The sequence below is a fragment of the Ovis aries genome, chromosome 4 (genome assembly GCF_016772045.2).
Source record: "Ovis aries strain OAR_USU_Benz2616 breed Rambouillet chromosome 4, ARS-UI_Ramb_v3.0, whole genome shotgun sequence".
Lineage (NCBI taxonomy): Eukaryota > Metazoa > Chordata > Mammalia > Artiodactyla > Bovidae > Ovis > Ovis aries.
Genome location: NC_056057.1, coordinates 10,435,747 through 10,458,698, shown reverse-complemented (window position 1 = coordinate 10,458,698; position 22,952 = coordinate 10,435,747). Strand labels below are relative to the sequence as shown.

General features: G+C 36.8%; 1 protein-coding gene across 5 annotated transcripts in view; it reads right to left on the bottom strand.

The window, feature by feature from the left end:
• ANKIB1 (ankyrin repeat and IBR domain containing 1) overlaps window positions 1–22,952 on the bottom strand; it is a 155,719-nt gene that overhangs the window by 28,077 nt on the left and 104,690 nt on the right. For all 5 annotated transcript variants that reach the window (XM_004007711.6, XM_015095182.4, XM_042249131.2 and 2 more), the window contains 5 exons: window positions 20,763–20,971; window positions 19,509–19,597; window positions 11,538–11,682; window positions 9,234–9,400; window positions 2,290–2,378 (listed from right to left, as the gene is read on the bottom strand). In XM_004007711.6, the coding sequence (XP_004007760.1) occupies window positions 2,290–2,378; window positions 9,234–9,400; window positions 11,538–11,682; window positions 19,509–19,597; window positions 20,763–20,971 (699 nt within the window). The remainder of the gene's footprint in view (window positions 1–2,289; window positions 2,379–9,233; window positions 9,401–11,537; window positions 11,683–19,508; window positions 19,598–20,762; window positions 20,972–22,952) is intronic.

Genomic DNA, 22,952 nt, shown 5'->3' with positions numbered 1-22,952 from the left:
GTTCTCTAACAGCATCTCTAATACTTATTGTTCTGAGTTTTGTGCACAGCTGTCTCCATCTCTAAAATGTAAATTTCAAGAGCATAGAGGGCATTCTATTTCTGTATTCTACCATAAAATAGCACTAAATAAATGCTAAAGACATAATGAAGACATCATTTAAAGGCAACAAATTATTCTTAAGTTTTCTCAGCATCTGTTTTAAGCTGCAGACAGGCGCTTGTTAAAATCCACTGGACATCTCCACACATATGTCTTGCAAGTAACTTGACTGCAAAATGGCCACAACAAAATTCATTATTTTCCCCTGAAAGTTATTCCTCTACCTGAATCTCCTAAGTTAACCAGTGACATCATGATCTATCTCTCACCCAAACTAAAAACTCACCTTCCTACTTCTGGTCTATCCCTCCTTCAGTCTATCACTCCTAGTCATCAGTTATCAAATAAACAATATCTTTAACCATGCTATTTTCCTACTTGAACACTGCATTCTATGGCTTATTCTGTTAATAGGATAAACTCAAGACAATTTGGCAAGAACTCTTTCAATCTGGCAACACCTATCTTTCCAGCCTCATCTTTTGCAAATTTCTCCCATGGACCTTAATTTTAAACTCCACAGAATGTATAAAGACATGCAGGTGGGTGGGCAATAGAAAGCCATCTCTAATGGAAATATATATGTTTCCAGGTGTCAGAAGCAGGAAAAGAAAGCAAAATCCAATCATCTTGCCATATTTAAATGTGTTGGCGGGTAATGGTATTAATCTCTCTATGGAACTCTCACACACAGACATACTACACCTAGATGGAGAACAGGGAAAATGGACGGGTAACCAGAGAGCAATGACACAGTCTCCCTGGTACACAGAGGAGAGAGACAATGAACCAGGGGACCAAGAACAATCTACACAAACCTTCCTGATTTGGGAAGCAGGTATTCAGAAGATATCTGACTGAACGATCAATGTTTAGGAAAGCAATGGTTAATCAGATATCACTATAAAATGTCCTAAGACTACCCAGTTGCCTCTGCTCCTGTTTAGAGGACATGCATTTTCTCAACACATCAAAGAGATCGTTCTCATGGTCAGTTAATAAACTGGTATTCTAGTCTACCGAAGTTGTCTCTTTTCCATGGATCTGAATAATCCCGAGCTGGTGCACAATATCACCTTGTGAATATCAAATGCTGAGAACCATTTCTCAGGCAATGGTATACTGTCCAATGTAATAGTAATACAAACCTGAGGAACTCAAGGCTGCCAGCCAGCCTCTTCCAGTATTGCTTTAGCTGCTGACAGATATGCCTCTGCAGATATGCTAAAACTCAATTCATATCTTGCTGCTGTCAGGAGGATTCCGTAACAACCTCTGTCCCCAACCTAGTTAGTTGTTTTTGTACTCTTGTCTAACCTAACTATGTTAGCTACCATATGACAGCTAACTGTAATATCTGACTGCTTCCCTACTAGCCTCTGTACTCCCTGGAGACTGATGTCATCTTTATTACGTGCTTTGCTCATAATACGTGTAGATGAACCATGTGAATTCTTAATCCTGATTCGTAATACCTCAAACTCCAATATTAAAAAAGTAAAAAAACTCCAAATGAGTTTTAATTTATATTAATTTAAAAGAAAACAGTTGTCATAAAATACGTCGGGGTAAAAAATTATGGCAAAGCAGATATATTTACCTGTCAAACATAGAAACTGCTATTAGGAAGGCTAATTCAAACCTATTCTAATTGCCCTGTGTCACTCAATCCAATCTGTTAGCTTCCTATCTGTGCAATGGCATAACTGCCATCAGTCTCATAGCATTTCTGTGAGGATGAACAGAGATACTATACTTAGAGACATCGCATTAAAAACTAGTCAAACAGACATCGTATTTAATCTAAGTAAATCTACAGAACCACATAATAGCAAGAAATTGACTTGCCTTACCCTCCACTGGAAGCTTCCTCTCAGTACAGACCATGCATTTCTTCCCATGAAGTCTAGAAAAGCTGGTGAGCTCACTCCAGGATAAAAGGGAAGGACTACAAGAGCAGAACTTAGAGTGACTTTGTTTACCTTGGAGTCCTAATAAGTCTGTTAGAAACATGGAACCTGTCTATGCTTCCCCCTGAGATCTCCAAAATGATACTGGCTAGAGGACTTAAAAGGGGAGCTCTGCATTAACAAACTTGAAAACTTTAGAAACGAAGACTAAGAAACAGGACCACATTATCTTTGGAATGCTATTAGAAAATACACAGCTATCTAAAATTCCCCTTACGTTCTTCCGGTTTCATTTCAGTTATTTTTTGTAGCCAATTTTTCCACGTTTGGCAGTCACAAGGCTCATGGGCTTCACCAAGGCACTCCCTGAAGAGGAAAACATGGAAAAGGCAATTTTAAAACATTCTTCATCAACATCAAGATAAAAGAGCAGGTGGGAAGTACTGTTTTGAATGTAAAGTTGAGAACATTGAGGCACAGCAGCCACTGAAAGATGAAGCATTTCAGCAGAGGAATGCAAGCATGACTCTACAGCTCGGCAACACTAGGCCAGAGTTTTCCTTCAGCAGTGCATTTATTCACACATTTTAAAAAGCTCTAAACAGATTAACTAATATTTATAATTCAGTCCTTTAACTTCCCAAGTGGTGCTAGTGGTAAAGAATCTTCCTGCCAATGCAGAAGACATAGGAGATGTAGGTTTGATCCCTGGGTGGGGAAGACAGCCTGGAGAAGGAAATGACAACCTCCTCCCGCATTCTTGCCTTCTAAATGCTGGCGTGCATTGTCATTTCCTTCTCCAGGGTATTTCCCTCATCCGGGGATCAAACCTACATCTCCTGTGTTGCAAAGAGTTGGACACGACTGAAGTGACGTAGCACGCAGGCAGGCCTTAAGAGCGGTAAAGATATTTTTATCAGTTAAGTTCTGTCTCACTAACAATTTAAATGTTTGCAATTCAGTGTGTTCCCCTGGGGAACAGCACTGCCATTACTTGGGAGCTTGTTTACCTGCAGAGGAGCAGATTGCATAAGACATACTGATTAGAATCTGCCTCTTTTCAAAATCACCATATGACCCTTCTGCATTTTAAAGTTTGGGAAGTACTATTTTACATTACATTCTTGTCACTACTTTTACCTCTGAATTCCCAAGTCACAGCAAGGGCAATCTAACTTACTTTCAAGTGTTTGACAAATCCTGATTTTCGGTTCTACTGGCATTTGGCAAATTTTGATTTAAATAATAAAAACAGTATCAATGTATCATTTGTAACTTAATTATATATTCTTTCTACAGGCATATAAATGTCAAACATTAAAAATGACATAGAGCCTTTACAAATTGTTTAATTCAATATATTATACTCTATAGGACAAATTGTTACAGCTAATAACAAAACATCATTTTGGGGAAAGAAAAAGGCAATCTATAGGTGCCAACATCACCATTATCATCACCAGTGTCATTTTAAACAAAAATCTTATTTACAATTTAGCTTTGTTAAGAAGACATGCCAACTGACAGGTAGAGTCTTACAAACAATGATGAGGTAACATTCCACTGTGTTAAGAATGTATCAATTCTACTTCATATCCATGGCTACTATTTTTGAAAAACAAGACAGAACAAGTGTATGGAAGAATGTGGAAAAACTGGAACCCCTGTGCATTGCTGGTAGGAATGTAAAATGATGCAGATGTTACGGAAAACACTTTGGTATAGTTCCTCAAAGAGTTTCGTTTCAACAGGATTGAAAACAAGGACTCAAACTTTTATGCCAATGCTCATCACATTATTCACAACAGTCAAAAGATGGGAACTAGACTGTTCACTGACATATGACTGGATAAACAATTAACATATATACACATATATATATACACACAGTGAAGTATTAGTCATAAAAAGGTGTGTATATATATATATATATATACACACACACACACACATGAAATATCAGTCATAAAAAGGAATGAGCTTCTGATACATGCTATAACATGGAGAGAATCTTGAAGACATGTTAAGTGAAATAAACCAGATACAAAAGGACAAATACTGTCCAACTCCACTAGAACAGGGACATTCATAGAGACGAAAAGTAGAATGATGGTTACCAGGAGATGTGGCAGGGAGGCAGGATGGGGCGTTACTGCTTAATGGGAGAATCTAAATGAGATAATCTAGAGAAATTATCTCTAGAGAAATCTCTTACCGAGATTTTGTTTGGGATGATAGAAATGTTCTAAAATGGATGGGATGACAGTTTCACAACACCGGATGTACTTAATGCCATCAAATTGTATACCTGAAAAGATCACTACGTACATCTTGAAAGAATAATTTTCTTAGATTTCTGATTATTACCATAGCTGGTATTTGGGAAATCTTCCAAAACTGGTTTTATATAGATCCTTAGTTACTTAGCTATAATTTAACAACCTTTAAAAAAATACTGCGTTGATTAAAAGTAGAAGTAGATGTATTCAGTATATATTTTAGCACATATTAAAATCAACTCTGCTTTCCAGAAATGTAAGGGATATCTGTGATAACTGTTCATTTTAATTTGACACATATATTAGAGTAAGAAATACGCCACAGATCTAAGAAGAGTATTTCCATGTGTTGTCTGAAAATGGAATATAGAATCTACATTTCTCATGAATCATCAAAAAAACCCAAATGAACATAAAAAACCAAAGTGCAGAAATTTTACAAATCTGCAATATCTAAAATAAAACAAATGAAGTCAGTAAAATAAATTATTTTCAATAAGTTTAGGATTTCCCTCCTCCCCCGGGATATTCACTATTTTTTTTCTAGTAGAATCAGTATGACTGACTGTGCTGTCAGCACATTTTCTGACAGAAAAAAAAAAAAATGGCGGAAGAAGTCCTTTGCTTTCAAATAGAGTCTGAAAAAAATGAATGCCATGTCTTCAAAAGGCCGTACTTGGCCTTTTAGTGGGCTTGGCTCACTGAGGCCATGCTGCATTAGAGGGCAGTATCAGTTTTTCTTTTCCAGAACCTCACAGGAGGGCACAGGTGCTTCCTCAATGGTTAGCCTAATCAGTGTGATCATGTCTGAGTGTTACAGCCCGTTGGCACAGTTTCTACCACTTTACAATGCAATGCTAAGAGTGGGTATAAAAAGAAGCTTATAAATAAAGGAGGAGCTAGAGCAAAAACCACGAATGAGAAAGTGTTGCCATTGAATACTACTAAGTTTCTCTGAAAACTAAGGCATAAGAGAAAACAAGGCTGAACTTCTGCAAAGCACAGTAATGACAATGTTGTCAGACGTTAATAGGTGACTGATAATCTAGATCTCGCCATGTGTAGGAAGAGAGAGTATTCTGATAGAAGCAATGAAGATACTGGAAAGTTCTGCAGATACTGGAAAGCTAAATTCGTGAAGAAAGGGTTAACCAAGACACCAATGACTGGTGGCAAATACTTTGACAAACTGTCATCATATAGGCTAGTGGCAGAAAGCATTCTAGGTTCAGTTATTAAGGGCACAGAACTTGTTGGTGAACAAGTTAGAACAGAAAGGGCTATCCTGTGGTGGGAAGAAAAATGCCTACTCCCACCTTCCCTCCTAACAATGAATATATTCATTCTATCCAGGCAGACATATCCTGGGGACAGCTCTCAGCTGATTCTGTCACATTCAGTTCTTAAAAAGAAGAAATTATTATTGGAATTTCTGATGGTTTTTGCAATCATATTTAGAAAATATTTTTGAACTTTTGGGAGAAAGAAAGAAGCAAACCCTGAATCACATGCTTTTATTTTATAAAGATCTCTCTTGCAAAGCTTCCTTTTGCATGAGGCAGATTTTTTGTCTTTGAAACACGAGATAAGGGCAGCAGAATTCTACTTAGAACTTCTTTTTTTCTTAGAATTTCTGACTACAGGCAAAGCTCTAAATATAGTCAGTGAATATGAGTAGGAAGCTATGTAAAAACAAAAAATGCCAATTAATGGTCAGAGAAGTGAAGCAACAGAAAAATCCTAGCAAATACATATATCATATACCTACATATATCAATCTTAGAGCTTAGGGAATTTCAAAACTGAAAAGTAACAAGGTTAAGTCTTAAATTGCTGTGTTAGAAAATGATGATACTATTTGCTTAGTCCTACCATCCTGCCACCAGGAGGAGTAAATAAGCGTCATCTTAAATCCACGTGGCCATTCACAGACCCCTTAAACTGGGATAAAATTCCAAGTAGGGCCTGTGATTTTGGCATATAGTTTCCAATGGAGATTGAGTATATCCAGCCTATATTTTGGGTATGAGAAGGAGTAAGCTGACATATGTCTCTAAACACTACACTAGAAATGTACAGCTTATAGCATCATGTATGTGTATGCGTATGTATGTTTTACAATCTAATCTATCTTGGTAGGTTTCTCTATTAGTTTCCATATTTTCAGTTAATCCAAACTTGCTACCTATAGTATACAAAGAGAGGTGGGGAAGAATAAAAGAACATAAAAACTAATCCTGAGTAAAAAACTAATAAAAACTAGACCACAGAAATCAAAGTTTATCGTCTTATCTTCTAAATATTTTACTAATTTGTGTTTTCTATTTTCTAAACATTTTACTAAAGTATGGTTTCCATTTTTGTAGGCTCTTCAAAAACCCTCTTAATCAGTTTTTTCTAAACAAGGGACGCTTACACAAACAAGAGAGCTCAGAAAATGACTTTCCAAAGGATAGTACATAATTAGTAACATTCTAGGTGGAGTGCTTCAAGGTACTAGAACTTAAGTTTCTCAAGAAACTAACTTCAAATAAGTTCTTTTATTTCCTTATTTTAAATACTCTTACTTTAAATAAAGTAGACTCATATTCATCTAAGGATAATTTATCTATAATTAAGTTTATGTATATTCATTAACTCACTTCCCATTTCTGTTGCTGGATCCTTCTCTCTTCTGCTGGGATAATGAAGTGGAATTAAGGGTCAACCACTGAATAATAAAACATATAAAATGAAAAATCTGTTGCTGCTGTTCAGCTGCTAAGTAGTATCCGACTCTTTTGTGACCCCATGGACTGGAGCCTACCAGGCTCCTCTGTTCATGGGATTTCCCAGGCAAGAATACTGGGGAGGGTGGCCATTTCCTCCTCCAGGGGATCTCCCCAACCCAGGGATCAAAACCACATCTCCTGCATTGGCAGGCAGGTTCTTTACCACTGAGTCACTTCAGTTCAGTTGCTCAGTCGTGTATGACTCTTTGTGACCCCATGGACTGCAGCACGCCACGCCTCCATCCATCACCAACTCCCAGAGTTTACTCAAACTCATATCCATCAAGTCAGTGATGCCATCCAACCATCTCATCCTCTGTTGTCCCCTTCTCCTTCTGTCTTCAATCATTTCTAGCATCAGGGTCTTTTCAGATGAGTCAGTTCTTCACATCAGGTGGCCAAGTATTGGAGTTTCAGCTTCAGCATCAGTCCTTCTAATGAATAATCAGGACTGATTTCCTTTAGGATGTACTGGTTGGATCTCCTTGCAGTCCAAGGGACTCTCAAGAGTCTTCTCCGACACCACAGTTCAAAAGTATCAATTCTTCGGTGCTCACCTTTCTTTATAGTCCAACTCTCACATCCATACATGACTACTGGAAAAACCATAGCCTTAACTAGATGGACCTTTGCTGGCAAAGTAATGTCTTGCTTTTTAATAAGCTGTGCCACTAGGGAAGCCCAAAAGTAAAAATTAGGCATGTGTTTTTTAAATGTTGTGAAAAACTACCACATGTGGATATAGGTATATAGATATACTCTAAATATTTATTCAGTATTTTGTTGCCATTTTACTTGTTGAATCTGATTTAGTTATGAAAGTAGTAAACACTGCTTTTCTTTTATTAATCACTATATTCAAGCAGTTAGCACAGAAGCCTAGCAAACTTGTTCTGTAAAGGATCAGATAGTAAATATTTTGAGTTTTGCAGGCCACATGGTCTCTGCTACAACTACTCGATACTGTCACAGTCTGAAAGCAGCCACAGACGATAGGTAAACAAACTAACATGAGCAGGTATGGCTGTGTTCTAACAAAACTTTATTTTAAAAAATTGGTGCAGACACTACGTTGTTGACACCTGACCTAGAATTCACTGCTATATATAGGTTGGCAGTTCAAATAATAGTTTTAGCTAATGATAATGATGATGAGTGTAAGAAATAGATCTTTCATGGTAGGGATATTTCTATAACTATGCCTTCTTACCATCTAGCAGTGCTACCATTTGACTTTGGATTCTGATAGGTATACTAACTAAAGATTAGTGTTTTATATCCACCTCAAATATATCCTTGCATATGTAATAAATCTGGAAATGAGTAAAAAGCATTACAAATACTATTTCTTCCTCTGATCATTGAACAAAAACAAAAGTTATTATAATTGAAACTACTCTGAATAAAGTATAATGCTGATGTTAGACAAACACACAGTCAAGTGACTACACATACTGACTATACATCCATTACTGATTTATCATCAGTTCATACTTACTAAGTACTTATCAGGCAATAGAAATTATATAAAACACAAGATACATCAAGTGGCTTCTAACTGGGACTGTGCAACAGAATCACATAAGACTTTTTTCTCCAAAATCCACTAAATCAGAATTTCACTTGTTGGGGTCTAGAATGAAAATATGGAAAAGCTGTCTTATATTAGACTCTGGGCATCCCTGGTTAAGTACCACTGCTAGACACTTCTACTTTAAGAAAAGATATCAAACTCTAAATATTATCTAATCTAAGGTCAGTAATTTGGTATTAAAGTTCAAGTTCATGGGTTCTAGCATCAAACAGAGACAGGGTCTAATCTCATTTCTGCCAGTTCCTAGCTATATAACCCAGGGCAACCACTCTGTGTCTAAATTCCCTTATCTGTGAAATGGGTATAATAACAGCATTCCATTCACAGCACTGTTGGGAGAATTCAATATTTGAACATTTTGACAAGGTAGTTGGCACACATCAAGCACACCGTAAATGTAAACTATCGCTACTGAATACATTTTTTTTCCCCGCCCCCGCCCCGTCCTGAATACATTTTTTAATGAATAATAATGGTATCAAAAACACTGCAACTTAAAGGCACGATTCAGAATACAAAGTCTCTTGAAAAACTGTCAGCAAGGTGACTAGGCTATTCCAACTTGTGCTGTACTGACCAGCAGAAGAGGTGTCCTTTTCCACAGTCCACAGCAGGAGCTCTGAGCAAGGGGAAGCTGAGTGTGTCAGACCCAGAGGTGTCTGATCCTTGCTTTGTCAGTCTGACTGCTCTTTCGCAGCCTGGAGTAGGACACCATTTAATGGCAGGATTATTTTCAACAAAGGCCTGTTTAAACAGCGATAACAAAACATAAAAAAATGTTAACTCTCAATTCTAATAGAGTGTACCCGATGTCAGTTTACTTCAGAATGAATGAAATGAAACAGAATGAAATGAAAAAACAAAGAGTAGTCAGTTTCAAGAAATACTCAAAACAGTACTGGAATGTATTAAATAAGAAGGAAAAAATGTGGCAATTACCTTAGTAATAATTTTTAAAATTTATATATTCTTTAATCTAAGAACCAAGTAGATTGATGACAGTGTAAAAATGCAACTATTCATACAGAAAATGTGTAATTTAAAAATGCTTTCTCACAATATGCCACTTTTCTGATGGAAAATAATTATAATAAATAGAATCTTGTTTGAGGATTAGCTGTATTAGAATAATAAATTTCTACATGGTACTTTAATAATACATAAAAATCAACATTACAAACACAGAGTTATCCTATGATCCAGTAATTCCACTTCTGCAATATATACCCCAAATAATTAAAAGCAGGGACTGGAATAGATATTTGTACACCCATATGCACAGGAGCATTACTGCTGCTGCTGCTGCTGCTAAGTCACTTCAGTCGTGTCCGACTCTGTGCGACCCCATAGATGGCAGCCCACCAGGCTCCCATATTCCTGGGATTTTGGAGTGGGTTGCCATTTCCTTCTCCAATGCATGAAAGTGAAAAGTGAAAGTGAAGTCACTCAGTCGTGTCCGACTCTTAGTGACCGCATGGATTGCAGCCTACCAGGCTCCTCCATCCACAGGATTTTCCAGGCAAGAGTACTGCAGTGGGGTGCCATTCTCTTCTCCAAGGAGCATTACTAACATTAATCAAAAGGCACAAACAACTCAAATGTCCATGGATGAAAGTGTGGATAAACAAAATGTGCTACATACATTATTGGAATATTATTCAACCTTAAAAAGAAATTCTGATACATGCTACAATGGGAATGAACCTTGAAGACATTAAGCTACATGTAATAACCCAGGCACATAAGGATAAATACTGATTCCACTTACATGAAATAATATAACATTATATGGATATAATATGGTTTACAAGGACAAACACTGTATGATTCTACTTATATGATTCCACCAGGCTTCCCTGGGTCAGGAAGATCCTCTGGAGCAGGAAATGGCAACCCATTCCAGTATGCTTGCCTGAGAAATCCCATGGACAGAGGAGCCTGGCAGGCTCCAGTCCATGGGGTTGCAAGAGTCAGACATGACTTGGTGACTAAACCACCACTGCCATCACTTATATAAATTGCCTAGAAACACATAGAGACAGAAAGTAGAACAGTGCTTACTGGTGGCTATGGGAAGGGGAAATGGGGCATTTGTGTTCACGGAAACAGAGTTTCAGTTTGGGACGATGAAAAAAATTCTACCATGAAGGGTAATGATGGTTGCACAATAATGTAAAAGTACTTCATAACAACAAATTGGCCACTTAAATCTGTTTAAACCGGTAAAGTTTATGTGTATTTTATCACAGTAATGAAAAATGTAAAGAAACCAATATTATGATACTTTCTATGTTAAAGAAACAGCAGGACTTCTTTTTTAAAAATATATTAAGGTTCAGACTATAAAAAAATCTGAACATGTCTATTAAATCCCACAAAAAAGATTTGCATATAGTAATGAATAACTCCTGAGTGAAAATAAAGAAGATAAGGGAAAAAGATGAAATAACATTATAATTTATTATATGAAATGATTACTTGAAATATAAAAAAAAATCCATAAATTTCCAGGTTGATAATCTTTATTTCTAAATATTTATACTGAGGAGTAAAAATATGTCATTTAGAAAATTTAAAATAGCTACTATTTAATATGAATTTTTTTTGACCAATTAGTTATAAAAGTTCAACAGGCAAATCAACAAATAGTTCTGCACAATAGTTTTATTTTCTGGTAAACTACTATTGCCACTTTTCATTTTTACTTCTATCATGATTATAAAACAATACTTTAGCTTAAAACTTTTAATTTAGGCCAACTGAGAGACAAAAGCCAAAGTTCATTACTTTGCTTTCAAAAACAGAACAAAAAATTAAAATTGTTAATATAGGTTTAATAAAATTTAAATTGTAGAGATTACACAGATAATTGGCAACATACCTTAATATCAAACTGTAGGTATCGTTTGTCCATCTCCTTAGAAACTACACTTTCTATTATATCCACAGGCACAAGTTGGAAGCAATCATATGCAGGGCAGAAAATGTTGTGAGCTTCACCTTCTTGAATTTTCAGATTCAGAAACCTAATAAAATTGTCAATTGATAGAAAAAAAGCAAGGATACAATTTATTTGCACATTCGAAGAATTTTTCCTGATGCTGAATTTTCTGTTAAGAGTATAATTAAAACACACCAATAAACAAAGTGTGCAATATCAACTATAATACATTAACTCAAATAATTCAAACACTGAGCATTTATTATCTGCCCTGCCATTCACTATATGACTATTTATTTATACGCATCTATGTTTTATACATTTTTTACATTTGTTTGCTTTGTCCTCTTTAAAAACTTGAAACACTATATTTAAGAGTAAATATTTAGAAATAAGTGATTTAGAAAGGTCATATTCAATTCTCAATATTCTACGCCTTTAAAAAAGACAGCAATGGTACAGAATTAAGCCACACAAAATTCAAGAGATTTTTGAGATGGCACTGTAATATAGTGTAACTTTTAGAAGAAAAGGTTTCCTCTTATATTTTAATTAGATAAACATTAAAATGTGTTTCATGTCCTACTCTAGGCACACTGGTTGAGGTAGTAGGGAAAAGACATCCTAGAAAGTGACAGGAATCTAACCCAAGGTCAATTAAGTGGTCAAGAGCAAGATTTGGAATTAGAGAATTCCAGGTCTGTCGCTAACAAGTTGTACGATCTTAAGTAATTATCATGTAACGGTCTGTGCCTCAATTTCACTATCTATTAAACAGAGGTAACAATATATACTTCCCAGAGTTGCTTTCAGACTATATGATATAATGTATGTGAAATATCTACATGGTGCTGGGCACAGAATAAAGAATTATAAAATTTTACTGAGGGTTTGATTATTAATAATATTTCCCATGGAAAAAGAAGAAAGAAACTTTTGAAGTGTGAATTCCCCTTGCCTGAGGAGATATATATTAAAAAAAAAAATCACTAACACTGATGTCAAAGACTTTACAGTCTACGTTTTGTTCTAGAAGTCTATGGTTTCAGGTCTTACATTACAGTCCTTTAATACATTCTGAATATATTTTTCTGCATGGTATATAAAAGCAGTCCAGTTTGATTTTTTTATACGTGACTGTCTAGCTTGCCCAGCACCATTTACTGAAAATACTGTCTCTTCTCCATCGCATATTCTGTCCTCATTTGTCGCAGATTAATTGCCCATGTAAGTGTGAGCTCACTTCAGGGCTCTTTTATTCTGTTCCATAGAGCTATGTGTTTTGGGGTCAGGACCATACTGTTTTGATAACTGCAGCACTGTTGTTCTTCAGTTGCTCAGACATGCCTGGCTCTTTGCTGCATGCTAGGTTTCCCTGTCCTTCCCCATCTCCTAGAGCTTGCTCAAATGCATGTCCGTCGAGTTGGTGATGCCATCCAAACATCTCATCCTCGGTCATCCCCTCTCATCCTGCAAACTATTATTTCCCAGTATCAGGGTCTTTTCCAATGAGTCAGCTCTTTGCATCAGGTGGCCAAAGTACTGGAGTTTCACCATCAGCATCAGTCTTTTCAGTGAATATTCAGGGTTCATTTTCTTTAGGATTGACTGGTTTGATCTTGCAGTCCAAGGGACTCTCAAGATTCTTCTCCAACACCACAGTTTAAAAGCATCAATTCTTCGATGCTCAGCTTTCTTTATGGTCCAACTCTCACATCCATACATGACTGCTGGAAAAACCATAGCTTTGACTATATGGATCTTTGCAGTAATGTTTAAAATCAGGGAGTGTGACAAATTTAACTTCATTCTTCTTTCTCAAGATTGCTTTGGCTATTAAGGGTCTTTTGTATTTCTATACAATTTTTAGAATTATTTGTTCTAGTTATGTGAAAAATGTCCTCAAGAATTTTTAATAGTGTAAGGGGATGCTGAGATTAAACATTTGAGAACTGCTAACTACAAAGTTGCTTTTTCAACAAAGCAGGAATCGCTTCCTTTTAGCTCTGAACAGGTTCCCTGTGATGTCAGATATAATTTATCTTAATAGTCCCCTGTCACAGTGCACAATGCACACAGATATAGTTAATATATGATGATGTTTTAAAATTTTATGTATTCTAAATACATCAGCACGGTGCTGCAGTGCCGAGCGGCTGAGAGGAGGAGCCACCTCACAGCCAAGGTCAGTAGCGGTGGCCGTGATGAGATACCCCACGTCCAAGGTAAGAGAAACCCAAGTAAGACGGTAGGTGCTGAAAGAGGGCATCAGAAGGCAGATAGATTGAAACCACAATTATAGAAAACTAACCAATCTAATCACATGGACCACAGCTTTGTCCAACTCAATGAAACTAAACCATGTGCGTGGGGCCACCAAAGACGGGCGGGTCATGGTGGAGAGTTTTGACAAAATGTGGTCCACTGGAGAAGGGAATGGCAAATCACTGCAGTATTCTTGCCTTGAGAACCCCATGAACTGTATGAAAAGGCAAAAAGATAGGACACTGAAACATGAAAATAGGTGCCCAATATGCTACTGGAGATCAGTGGAGAAAAACTCCAGAAAGAATGAAGGGATGGAGCCAAAGCAAAAACAACACCCAGATGTAGATGTGTCTGGTGATAGAAGCAAAGTCCGATGCTGTAAAGAGCAATATTGCATAGGAATGTTAGGTCCATGAATCAAGGCAAATTGGAAGTGGTCAAACAGGAGATGGCAAGAGTGAACGTTGACATTCTAGGAATCACAGAACTAAGATGGACTGGAATGGGTGAATTTAACTCAGATGACCATTCTATTTACTATTGTGGGCAGGAATCCCTTAGAAGAAATGGAGTAGCCATCATAGTCAACAAAAGAATCCGAAAGGCAGTACTTGGATGCAATCACAAAAACAACAAATGATCTCTGTTCATTTCCAAGGCAAACCATTCAATATCACAGTAATCCAAGTCTATGCCCCAACCAGTAACACTGAAGAAGCTGAAGTTGAATGGTTCTATGAAGACCTATAAGACCTTCTAGAACTAACACCCAAAAAAGAAGTCATTTTCATTAGCGGGGACTGGAATGCAAAAGTAAGAAGTCAAGAAACACCTGGAGTAACAGGCAAATTTGGCCTGGAGTACAGAATGAAGCAGGGCAAAGGCTAATAGAGTTCTGCCAAGAGAACTGCCAAGAGGGTGTCTTAGCAAACATCCTCTTCCAACAACAAAAGGGAACACTTTACACATGGACATCACCAGATGGCCAACACTGAAATCAGATTGATTATATTCTTTGCAGCCAAAGATGGAGAAGCTCTATACAGTCAGCAAAAACAAGACTAGGAGCTGACTGTGGCTCAGATCATGAACTCCTTATTGGCAAATTCAGACTTAAATTGCAGAAAGTAGGGAAAACCACTAGACCATTCAGGTATGACCTAAATCAAATCCCTTAAGATTATACACTGGAAGTGAGAAATAGATTTAAGGGACCAGATCTGATAGACACAGGGCCTGATGAACTATGGACGGAGGTTCATGCAATTGTACAGGAGAGAGGGATCAAGACCATCCCCATGGAAAAGAAATGCAAAAAAGCAAAATGGCTGTCTGAGGAGGCCTTACAAATAGCTGTGAAAAGAAGAGAAGCGAAAGGCAAAGGAGGAAGGAAAGATATACTCAGTTGAATGCAGAGTTCCAAAGAATAGCAAGAAGACATAAGAAAGCCTTCCTCAGTGATTAGTGTAAAGAAATAGAGGAAAACAATAGAATGGGGAAGACTAGAGATCTTTTCAAGAAAATCAGAGATACCAAGGGAACATTTCATGCAAAGATGGGCTCGATAAAGGAAAGAACTGGTATGGACCTAACAGAAGCAGAAGATATTAAGAAGAGGTGGCAAGAATACACAGGAGAACTGCACAAAAAAGATCTTCACGACCCAGATAATCATGATGATGTGATCACTCACCTGGAGTCAGACACCCTGGAATGTGGTCAAGTGGGCCTTAGGAAGCCTCACTACAAACAAAGCTAGTGGTGGTGATGGAATTCCAGTCGAGCTATTTCAAATCCTGAAAGATGATGCTGTGAAAGTGCTGCACTCAATACGCCAGCAAATTTGGAAAAGTGAGCAGTGGCCACAGGACTGGAAAAGGTCAACTTTCATTCCAATCCCATAGAAAGGCAATGCCAAAGAATGCTCAAACTACCACACAATTGCACTCATCTCACAGGCTAGTAAAGCAATGCTCAAAATTCTCCAAGCCAGGCTTTAGCAATACGTGAACTGTGAAATTCCAGATGTTCAAGCTGGTTTTAGAAAAGGCAGAGGAACCAGAGATCAAATTGCCACATTTGCTGGATCATCGAAAAAGCAAGAGAGTTCCAGAAAAACATCTATTTCTGCTTTCTTGACTATGCCAAAGCCTTTGACTATGTGGATCACAATAAACTGTGGAAAATTCTTCAAGAGTTGGGAATACCAGACCACCTGACCTGCATCTTGAGAAATCTGTATGCAGGTCAAGAAGCAAGTTAGAACTGGACATGGGACAACAGACTGCCTCCAAATTGGGAAAGGAGTATGTCAAGACTGCATACTGTCACCCATTTTTTTATGATGCCACCCATCATGAGAAATGCTGGGCTGGATGAAGCACAAGCTGGAATCAAGACTGCCTGGAGAAATATCTGTAACCTCAGATATGCAGATGACACCACCCTTATGGCAGAAGGTAAAGAAGAACTAAAGAGCCTCTTGATGAAAGAGGAGAGTGAAAAAGTTGGCTGAAAGCTCAACATTCATAAAACTAAGATCATGGCATCTGGTCCCATCACTTCATGGCAAATAGATGGGGAAACAGTGGAAACAGTGGCTGACTTTATTTTTTGGGGCTCCAAAATCACTGCATATGGTGACTGCAGCCATGAAATTAAAAGACACTTACTCTTTAGAAGGAAAGTTACGACCAACCTAAACAGCATATTAAAAAGCAGAGATATTATTTTGCCATCAAAGGTCCATCTAGTCAAGTCTATGGTTTTTCCAGCAGTCATGTATGGATGTGAGAGTTGGACTATAAAGAAAGCTGAGTGCAAAACAATGATGCTTTTGAACTGTGGGTTCAAGAAGTCTTAAGAGTCCCTTGGACTGCAAGGAGATCCAACCAGTCCATCCTAAAGGAGATCAGTCCTGGGTGTTCAATGGAAGGACTGATGCTGAAGCTGAAACTAGAATACTTTGGCCACCTGATGCAAAGACCTGACTCATTTGAAAAGACCCTGATGCTGGGAAAGATTGGAGGCAGGAGGAGAAGGGGATGACAGAGGATGAGATGGTTGGATGGCATCACCGATTCAATGAACATGAGTTTGAGTAAACTCCGGGAGTTAGTGATGGACAGGGAGGCCTGGCGTGCCTCAGTCCATGGGGTCACAAAGAGTTGGACACAACTGAGCAACTGAACTGAACTGAACTACAATACATCAGAGCAGGTTTAACTATTTCTGGAGAATTAAATGACAGAACCCAGAAGAACTTACTGAAGAAAAGATAATTTCTCTGTGAGCCAGGCTATCAATTTTCAGCAACATACAATTTCTCCCTAAATTTAGAAGTATAACATAGTGTTGGTAAATGTTAGTAAAAGAGGGAAATCTAGATCAAACTTGACTTATATTTTTATCTTTAGATCAGCTTCACAGATTATATCCTAAGCTCCCACTCCACTGTTCATTACTAAGCTTAGTAAGAATCTAATAATTAACATTGACTGAGTGGTTACTATGTGCCAGGCACTGTTCTAAGCATTTTACATGTACTTAGCCAATTAACAATTAACTGGCAACCGTCCTATAAAGTAACACCACCGTTACCATTTTATAGATTAGGAAATTGAGGCACAGGGAGGTTACTGATTACTTAAATCAACAACTAATAAGTAGCAGGAAGGATATTCTAGGTTGGACAGAAAAATACTAATTTTTCTTTCATTTAAGCCCTTGGCACAGATGCTTCAAAGCATATGTATGGACTGATGAGATAAGGGGGTAGAGAAGAGTAAGATAAGAGGTTTCAAACTATCTAAGGGCCCTTAAAAATTCTTCCTTGCTTCTTAGACTGGGGAGTTTCTTTTCTATGTGCCAATGAAAGGACTGCAATTAATTTTAAAATTGTTTCATTCACAGAAGAATCACTCAATCTGGAACGTGTTTTACTGATACTGCAGATACTTGACTGGATAAGAACGATATGGTAGGAGTGAGGAGGGCACTAGATGGGCTGATAACGGACCATGGAAAACAACAATCAGTCTTTCAAATTTAAGTCTTATCACTAATTTCTCACAGCTAGTCTGTCATGAGTATGTGAGATGGTTCCTGTGATAGGAGTTTGGCGAGGAAGGTCAAAAAATTTCAAAAAAACTCAAGTAAATCTCTTAGGGGGATTCAACTTTATAGAGAAATGAAGGTCAACAATATCAAACTTGGTAGAACCCAAAGAATACTTCCTAATGCAATTCAGTTGACAATTTTAAGCTAAATAAAGTACTAAACCTATGGAGGATTTTCTGTGCTCAGAACTAGGTCAAAGTTTGCTTTGTGTTATGAGCTCCAACCCTTGCCAATTAATTTATGTGTATCAACTACATCGATTTGATCCTATCTAATTAGACTCAAGAGTAGAATCTAATCTATGTTTTAAAAAGAAAAACCAGATAATTTTATTTATTCTGTTTTTCTAAAACCCTTTTTAAAAGGTTCTTTTATTTCCCCCTCCAAATAAAATCTTGCCTTACATCCCAATCTGGAAAACAGATAAAAGGTGCTGAGCTGTGTGCTCAGTCGTGTCCGACTTCTGCGATCCCACGGACCACAGACCACCAGGCTCCCCTGTCCATGAGGTTCTCCAAGCAAGAATGCTGGAGTGGGCTGCCGTTTCCTTCTCCCAGAGAGACAGAAAGATCAGTGTTAGCCCACAGACGGGAAGTCGAGCGGGGTGGTGGAGGTGGTGGTGCCAGTGTAAGATGGAGGCAGGAAGAGACGGGTAGATGGATTTCAGGGAGAAATGAGGAAACACTGGGGGGTAATGAGTATAGCCATTAACTTGATTGTTTCATGACACTGTATGGTATATGGAGTCAGAGCTTTTTGAATTATTTAATTTGAATATGTGGCTTACTGTATGTTAATTATACTACGACACAGTAACTAATAAAAGAAAACCAGGAAATGTCTTCAGGTCCTTGTCTCACCCCACATGGTGCTCCCCAATTCCCTACACTTGGTACCCAGTTTTAAAAACTTTTATATAGTTTGAAAGAATAGTTTTAAAACTTTTGTCTTAAATACTAATGACATGCCTTGCTTAGGTCATCAATCAATAGATTTATGTGTCTCCAGGGATAACCTGATATCATATTGCTCATCACACTGATCATCTCCATTCCGTTTATAAACCTCTCTTGAAAAGTACATTAGAGTAAAATTAGTGGATGGTGAGAAAACATAAATTGGCAAGGTAATGGAAAGGAGAACAGAGATAAACATGAGAAGGAAAATAAAATTTCAATTTGTAATATAGACCAATCATACCTAGAAGAGTCATATAACTTTGAATTGATTAGAAAAGAATTTTAAATATCTGTATTCTTATATTTGCTTTCTTCCCCACAGTACCTCACATTAAGCTAAATAACCTTAATTACTAAATTAAACAATTTTATAAAATTAATAAAGATGGGAAGACAGCAAAATAAAAACAAAATCTTTGTTTAGTAGCAAAATATAATACATTTCAGTGTAACTCTAAAACCAATATAAATAATCCCTATCATTAAATATTGAGAGCAAGCGGTTTTACTGCGAAATCCGAGTGCTATCCTGTAGTAAGAAATACGAAGTTGCACATATACTCACGACTCCCAGCATCCTCTACAGAAGTCATGTCCACAGGGCATGTCCACTGGGTCTTCAAACACTGAAATACTGCACATACAAATATCACACTGAAAATGAAGAAGAAAAATGACTTCAACAAAGTCATACTCTTGATGGAGAACATTCCTTTGTTCATTAATTCATGGCAAAAAATGCCAGTAATTATATAAAGTGTTTCAAAATTATAAGGGAAGTTAAAATTACCATGCCTGTCTTTGACTAAATAACAAATATCAGGCTTAACTCATTATAAATTACTGTGGGATTGAAATGTTTTAATGCAAAAGTTAAATTCTTAAATTCTAAACTTATGTGCAACTATTTGTTTTGAAAGGAAACATAAGAAACAAATCATTACAATCTATTCAGGTCAAGATCAAATTGCTCCTTGTGAGATAACCACTTCAATATGGTGTCCTTCACCCTATACTCAACCCAGAGAAATCTACAAAAATAAAAAGTAACTTTATTTTTTCAATACAGCAACTCAGCATATTCAGAGTAGCAATTTAAGTGTTTCTACCCAGCAAATCATGCTACAAAGCTTTGTATCTTCTATACATAACTAGGAGAATCAAACTTTAAAATGTTACAGATGTGAATTACAGAAGTAGGATGCTGTTTTCGAAGAAGGTCCAGATAAAATCTGGAGTATATTCATATTTACCATGTATTTTGATCAGCTGAATTATTCAAGAAGCATAAAAATTGCCTATATCAGTGCATCAGTGGTTTGACAATTAAAAATGGACACAACAGCAGTACTGTGTCTCAATAAAAAGCAAATATTTATTATGGAGATGTATCTGGATGAATAACTCCAGAAGCTTCATTGAAACACAGTTATCAACATATTATAAATGTATTCTGAAAAATATAAAAATATTTTTGTATTTTTGGTTTTAGGTGCCTAACACAAACTCAACTTTTAATATTTCAATATGGCTTGTTCAAAACTGTAAGTAAGTGGAGCTTTTCAGTGAAAACATCATAAACAGTTTTGCCAAAACCTTTAATGTTTCCTGTTTTAAAAGAGAAAAGAAAGCCCACTTGTTTTTCAATCTATAACTCAGAGATCACAAAAACAGTCTCTGATAAGAAATATTTAACCAAAGCATGAAATAATTGAGCCCTTTAAGCAGGGTACAGGATTCAATTATAAGAATACAACTAGAGGCTCCATGAAACGTTAAAATTAAAACTATGAGAAGTACACTGAGTACAAAACCGTACCAAACTGGTATCCAAATCGCCAGGCGATAAACTTAATTCATCTGGAGAGGTGACAGAAGAGCGGGTTGTCCTTGGCGTTCTTGGAGAAGGGAGTGTGTCCCAGGCGTTATACCCACTTGGTGGTGGTGTTGGCATCTGAACACCTGATCGCTGGCAGCAGTTCTCTGGGTTGGACATCCAAGCTTCAAGTAATTTCTCCCTGTCCCAGTCTTTAAGACAAATGGAATGGATATCTCAAATAACAGAGAAACATGGTGCTGTTTTAAGAGCTTCATAATAACAAAAGAGAGACTAAATCACACAGCTATGGGTCCTCTAGGAAGAAAAGTTATTTGTTAGCAAAGCTGTAATTACAAATGACATATTTAGGCATGTTATATCCATTCATGTTTTTAAACAGAATTGAAACTTTTATAATTTACCATGGCTTACCACCATGTCAATATTTAACAAGATGGCCAAAAATTTCAGGCATTTCTACTCTTAATTAAAAGTGATGGCTCACACATCATTGGAATTTACTGAATTTTTATTGGTAAAAGTTTGATTAAGCCATTTTATTCTTTCAAGAATAACATATAACTTCACAACTGGCCTCACCACTATCAAGTTGTAAAATTTTACATAGTTCATAATAAACATGTCAAAATGCCATCAACTTCTAAAAATCCATTTGATAAACATCTTGAAAGCAGAAAGAACTTCTTAAGGGATTATGATTATAAAGTTTTAGGGAATTTGATGTAAATTATACATTATGTGAGCCTGAATCCGGCTTAACTAAAAAAGGTTATCTTTCTACTATGAATACTTTAAAAACGGCCAAGTGATCTATGTTATACAGAGTCACACCTTTAAAAACAATAAACTGATATATCCAATGATTTTGCCAGGTGTTTAACACATATTATTTCACTCATTCCTCCTAACAAACTTCCCAATCATTATTGAGGTGGAGAAACCAGGACTTGGGGAAATTATGTGACTTAGCCAGGCTCAAACAGATATAAGGTATATGAAACAAATTTCTGTGAATCCAAAGTCTGTGTTCTTTCCAGTGCAGCTCAATAAAGAACAGGTCAAAAGTAACACAGAGTCAGTTATTTACCAAAGGCCCATTCTACATCATTTTACAAACCAAATACAAATATCTGTGGAAACTCTATATGGAAGGCTTTTTTCAACCATATTAAGTCAATATATTTGGCGGTTTTACAGGATAATTAGGATTCAGGTATGCAATGAAGACAGAGTGTGTTTCCATAGGTACAAAGTCACAGAAGTACAATGGAGAGATGTGAACAGCTCTGTAAAGTTCCAGGGTACTATACTTTGGTTTGGGGAGATGGAAGATAAGATTGGAAATAGGAGTCAGATTACAAAGAAGAAAAATCCAGCAAGTAAAAAGCTCTGCATAGCAGTGTATTCTGGGAAATGTTGCTAAATGGATCTGAGGTTTTTGATAGGTCACCACAGGCATACCTTGGACTTATTGCAAGTTTCGTTCCAGACCACTGAAATAAAACAAAACAGTGTAACAAAGCAAGTCACACAAATTTTTTTGTCTCCCAGTACACGTAATGATTATGTTTACACTACATTGGCTTTTTTTAAAACTATAATGGTATTGCACACTTAACAAGACTACAGTACCTTAATTAAAATACTTTACTGCTAAAAAACACTAACCATCATCTGACAAGGTAGGGTTGCCACAAATCTTCAAGTTGTAAAAAATGCAACATCTACAAAGCACAACAAAGTGAAGTGCAATAAAACAAGGTATATTTGTAATTAACAAGTTTAAACTTTCTTGGAACAGTATGATTATTTTTCAGGTCTCCATTAAAACATTTTTAAATAAAGGGAGAAAAGAACTGCTATAATTTATTTACATATAAACAAATTAAATTCTAGCCTTGGATTCTGTCATATCGCTCATTTAGCAAACATTTATTGAGGGTCTTTTATGTGCCATACACTATGTCAAGCTGTAGGGATACAATGGGAGGGGAAAACAGGCACAATTCCTGCTTCCACGGAATGTAAAGTCTAGTAAAGAGAAAGTCAATAAATAAAACCAACACATTAAAAAAAATCAGCACTGTCAGAAGCAGCATTAAGAAAAGGCAGACTTCCATTTAGGGAGGTCAGAGGAGGTGACTGGGGAAATGGCCTGGAGTGAACATC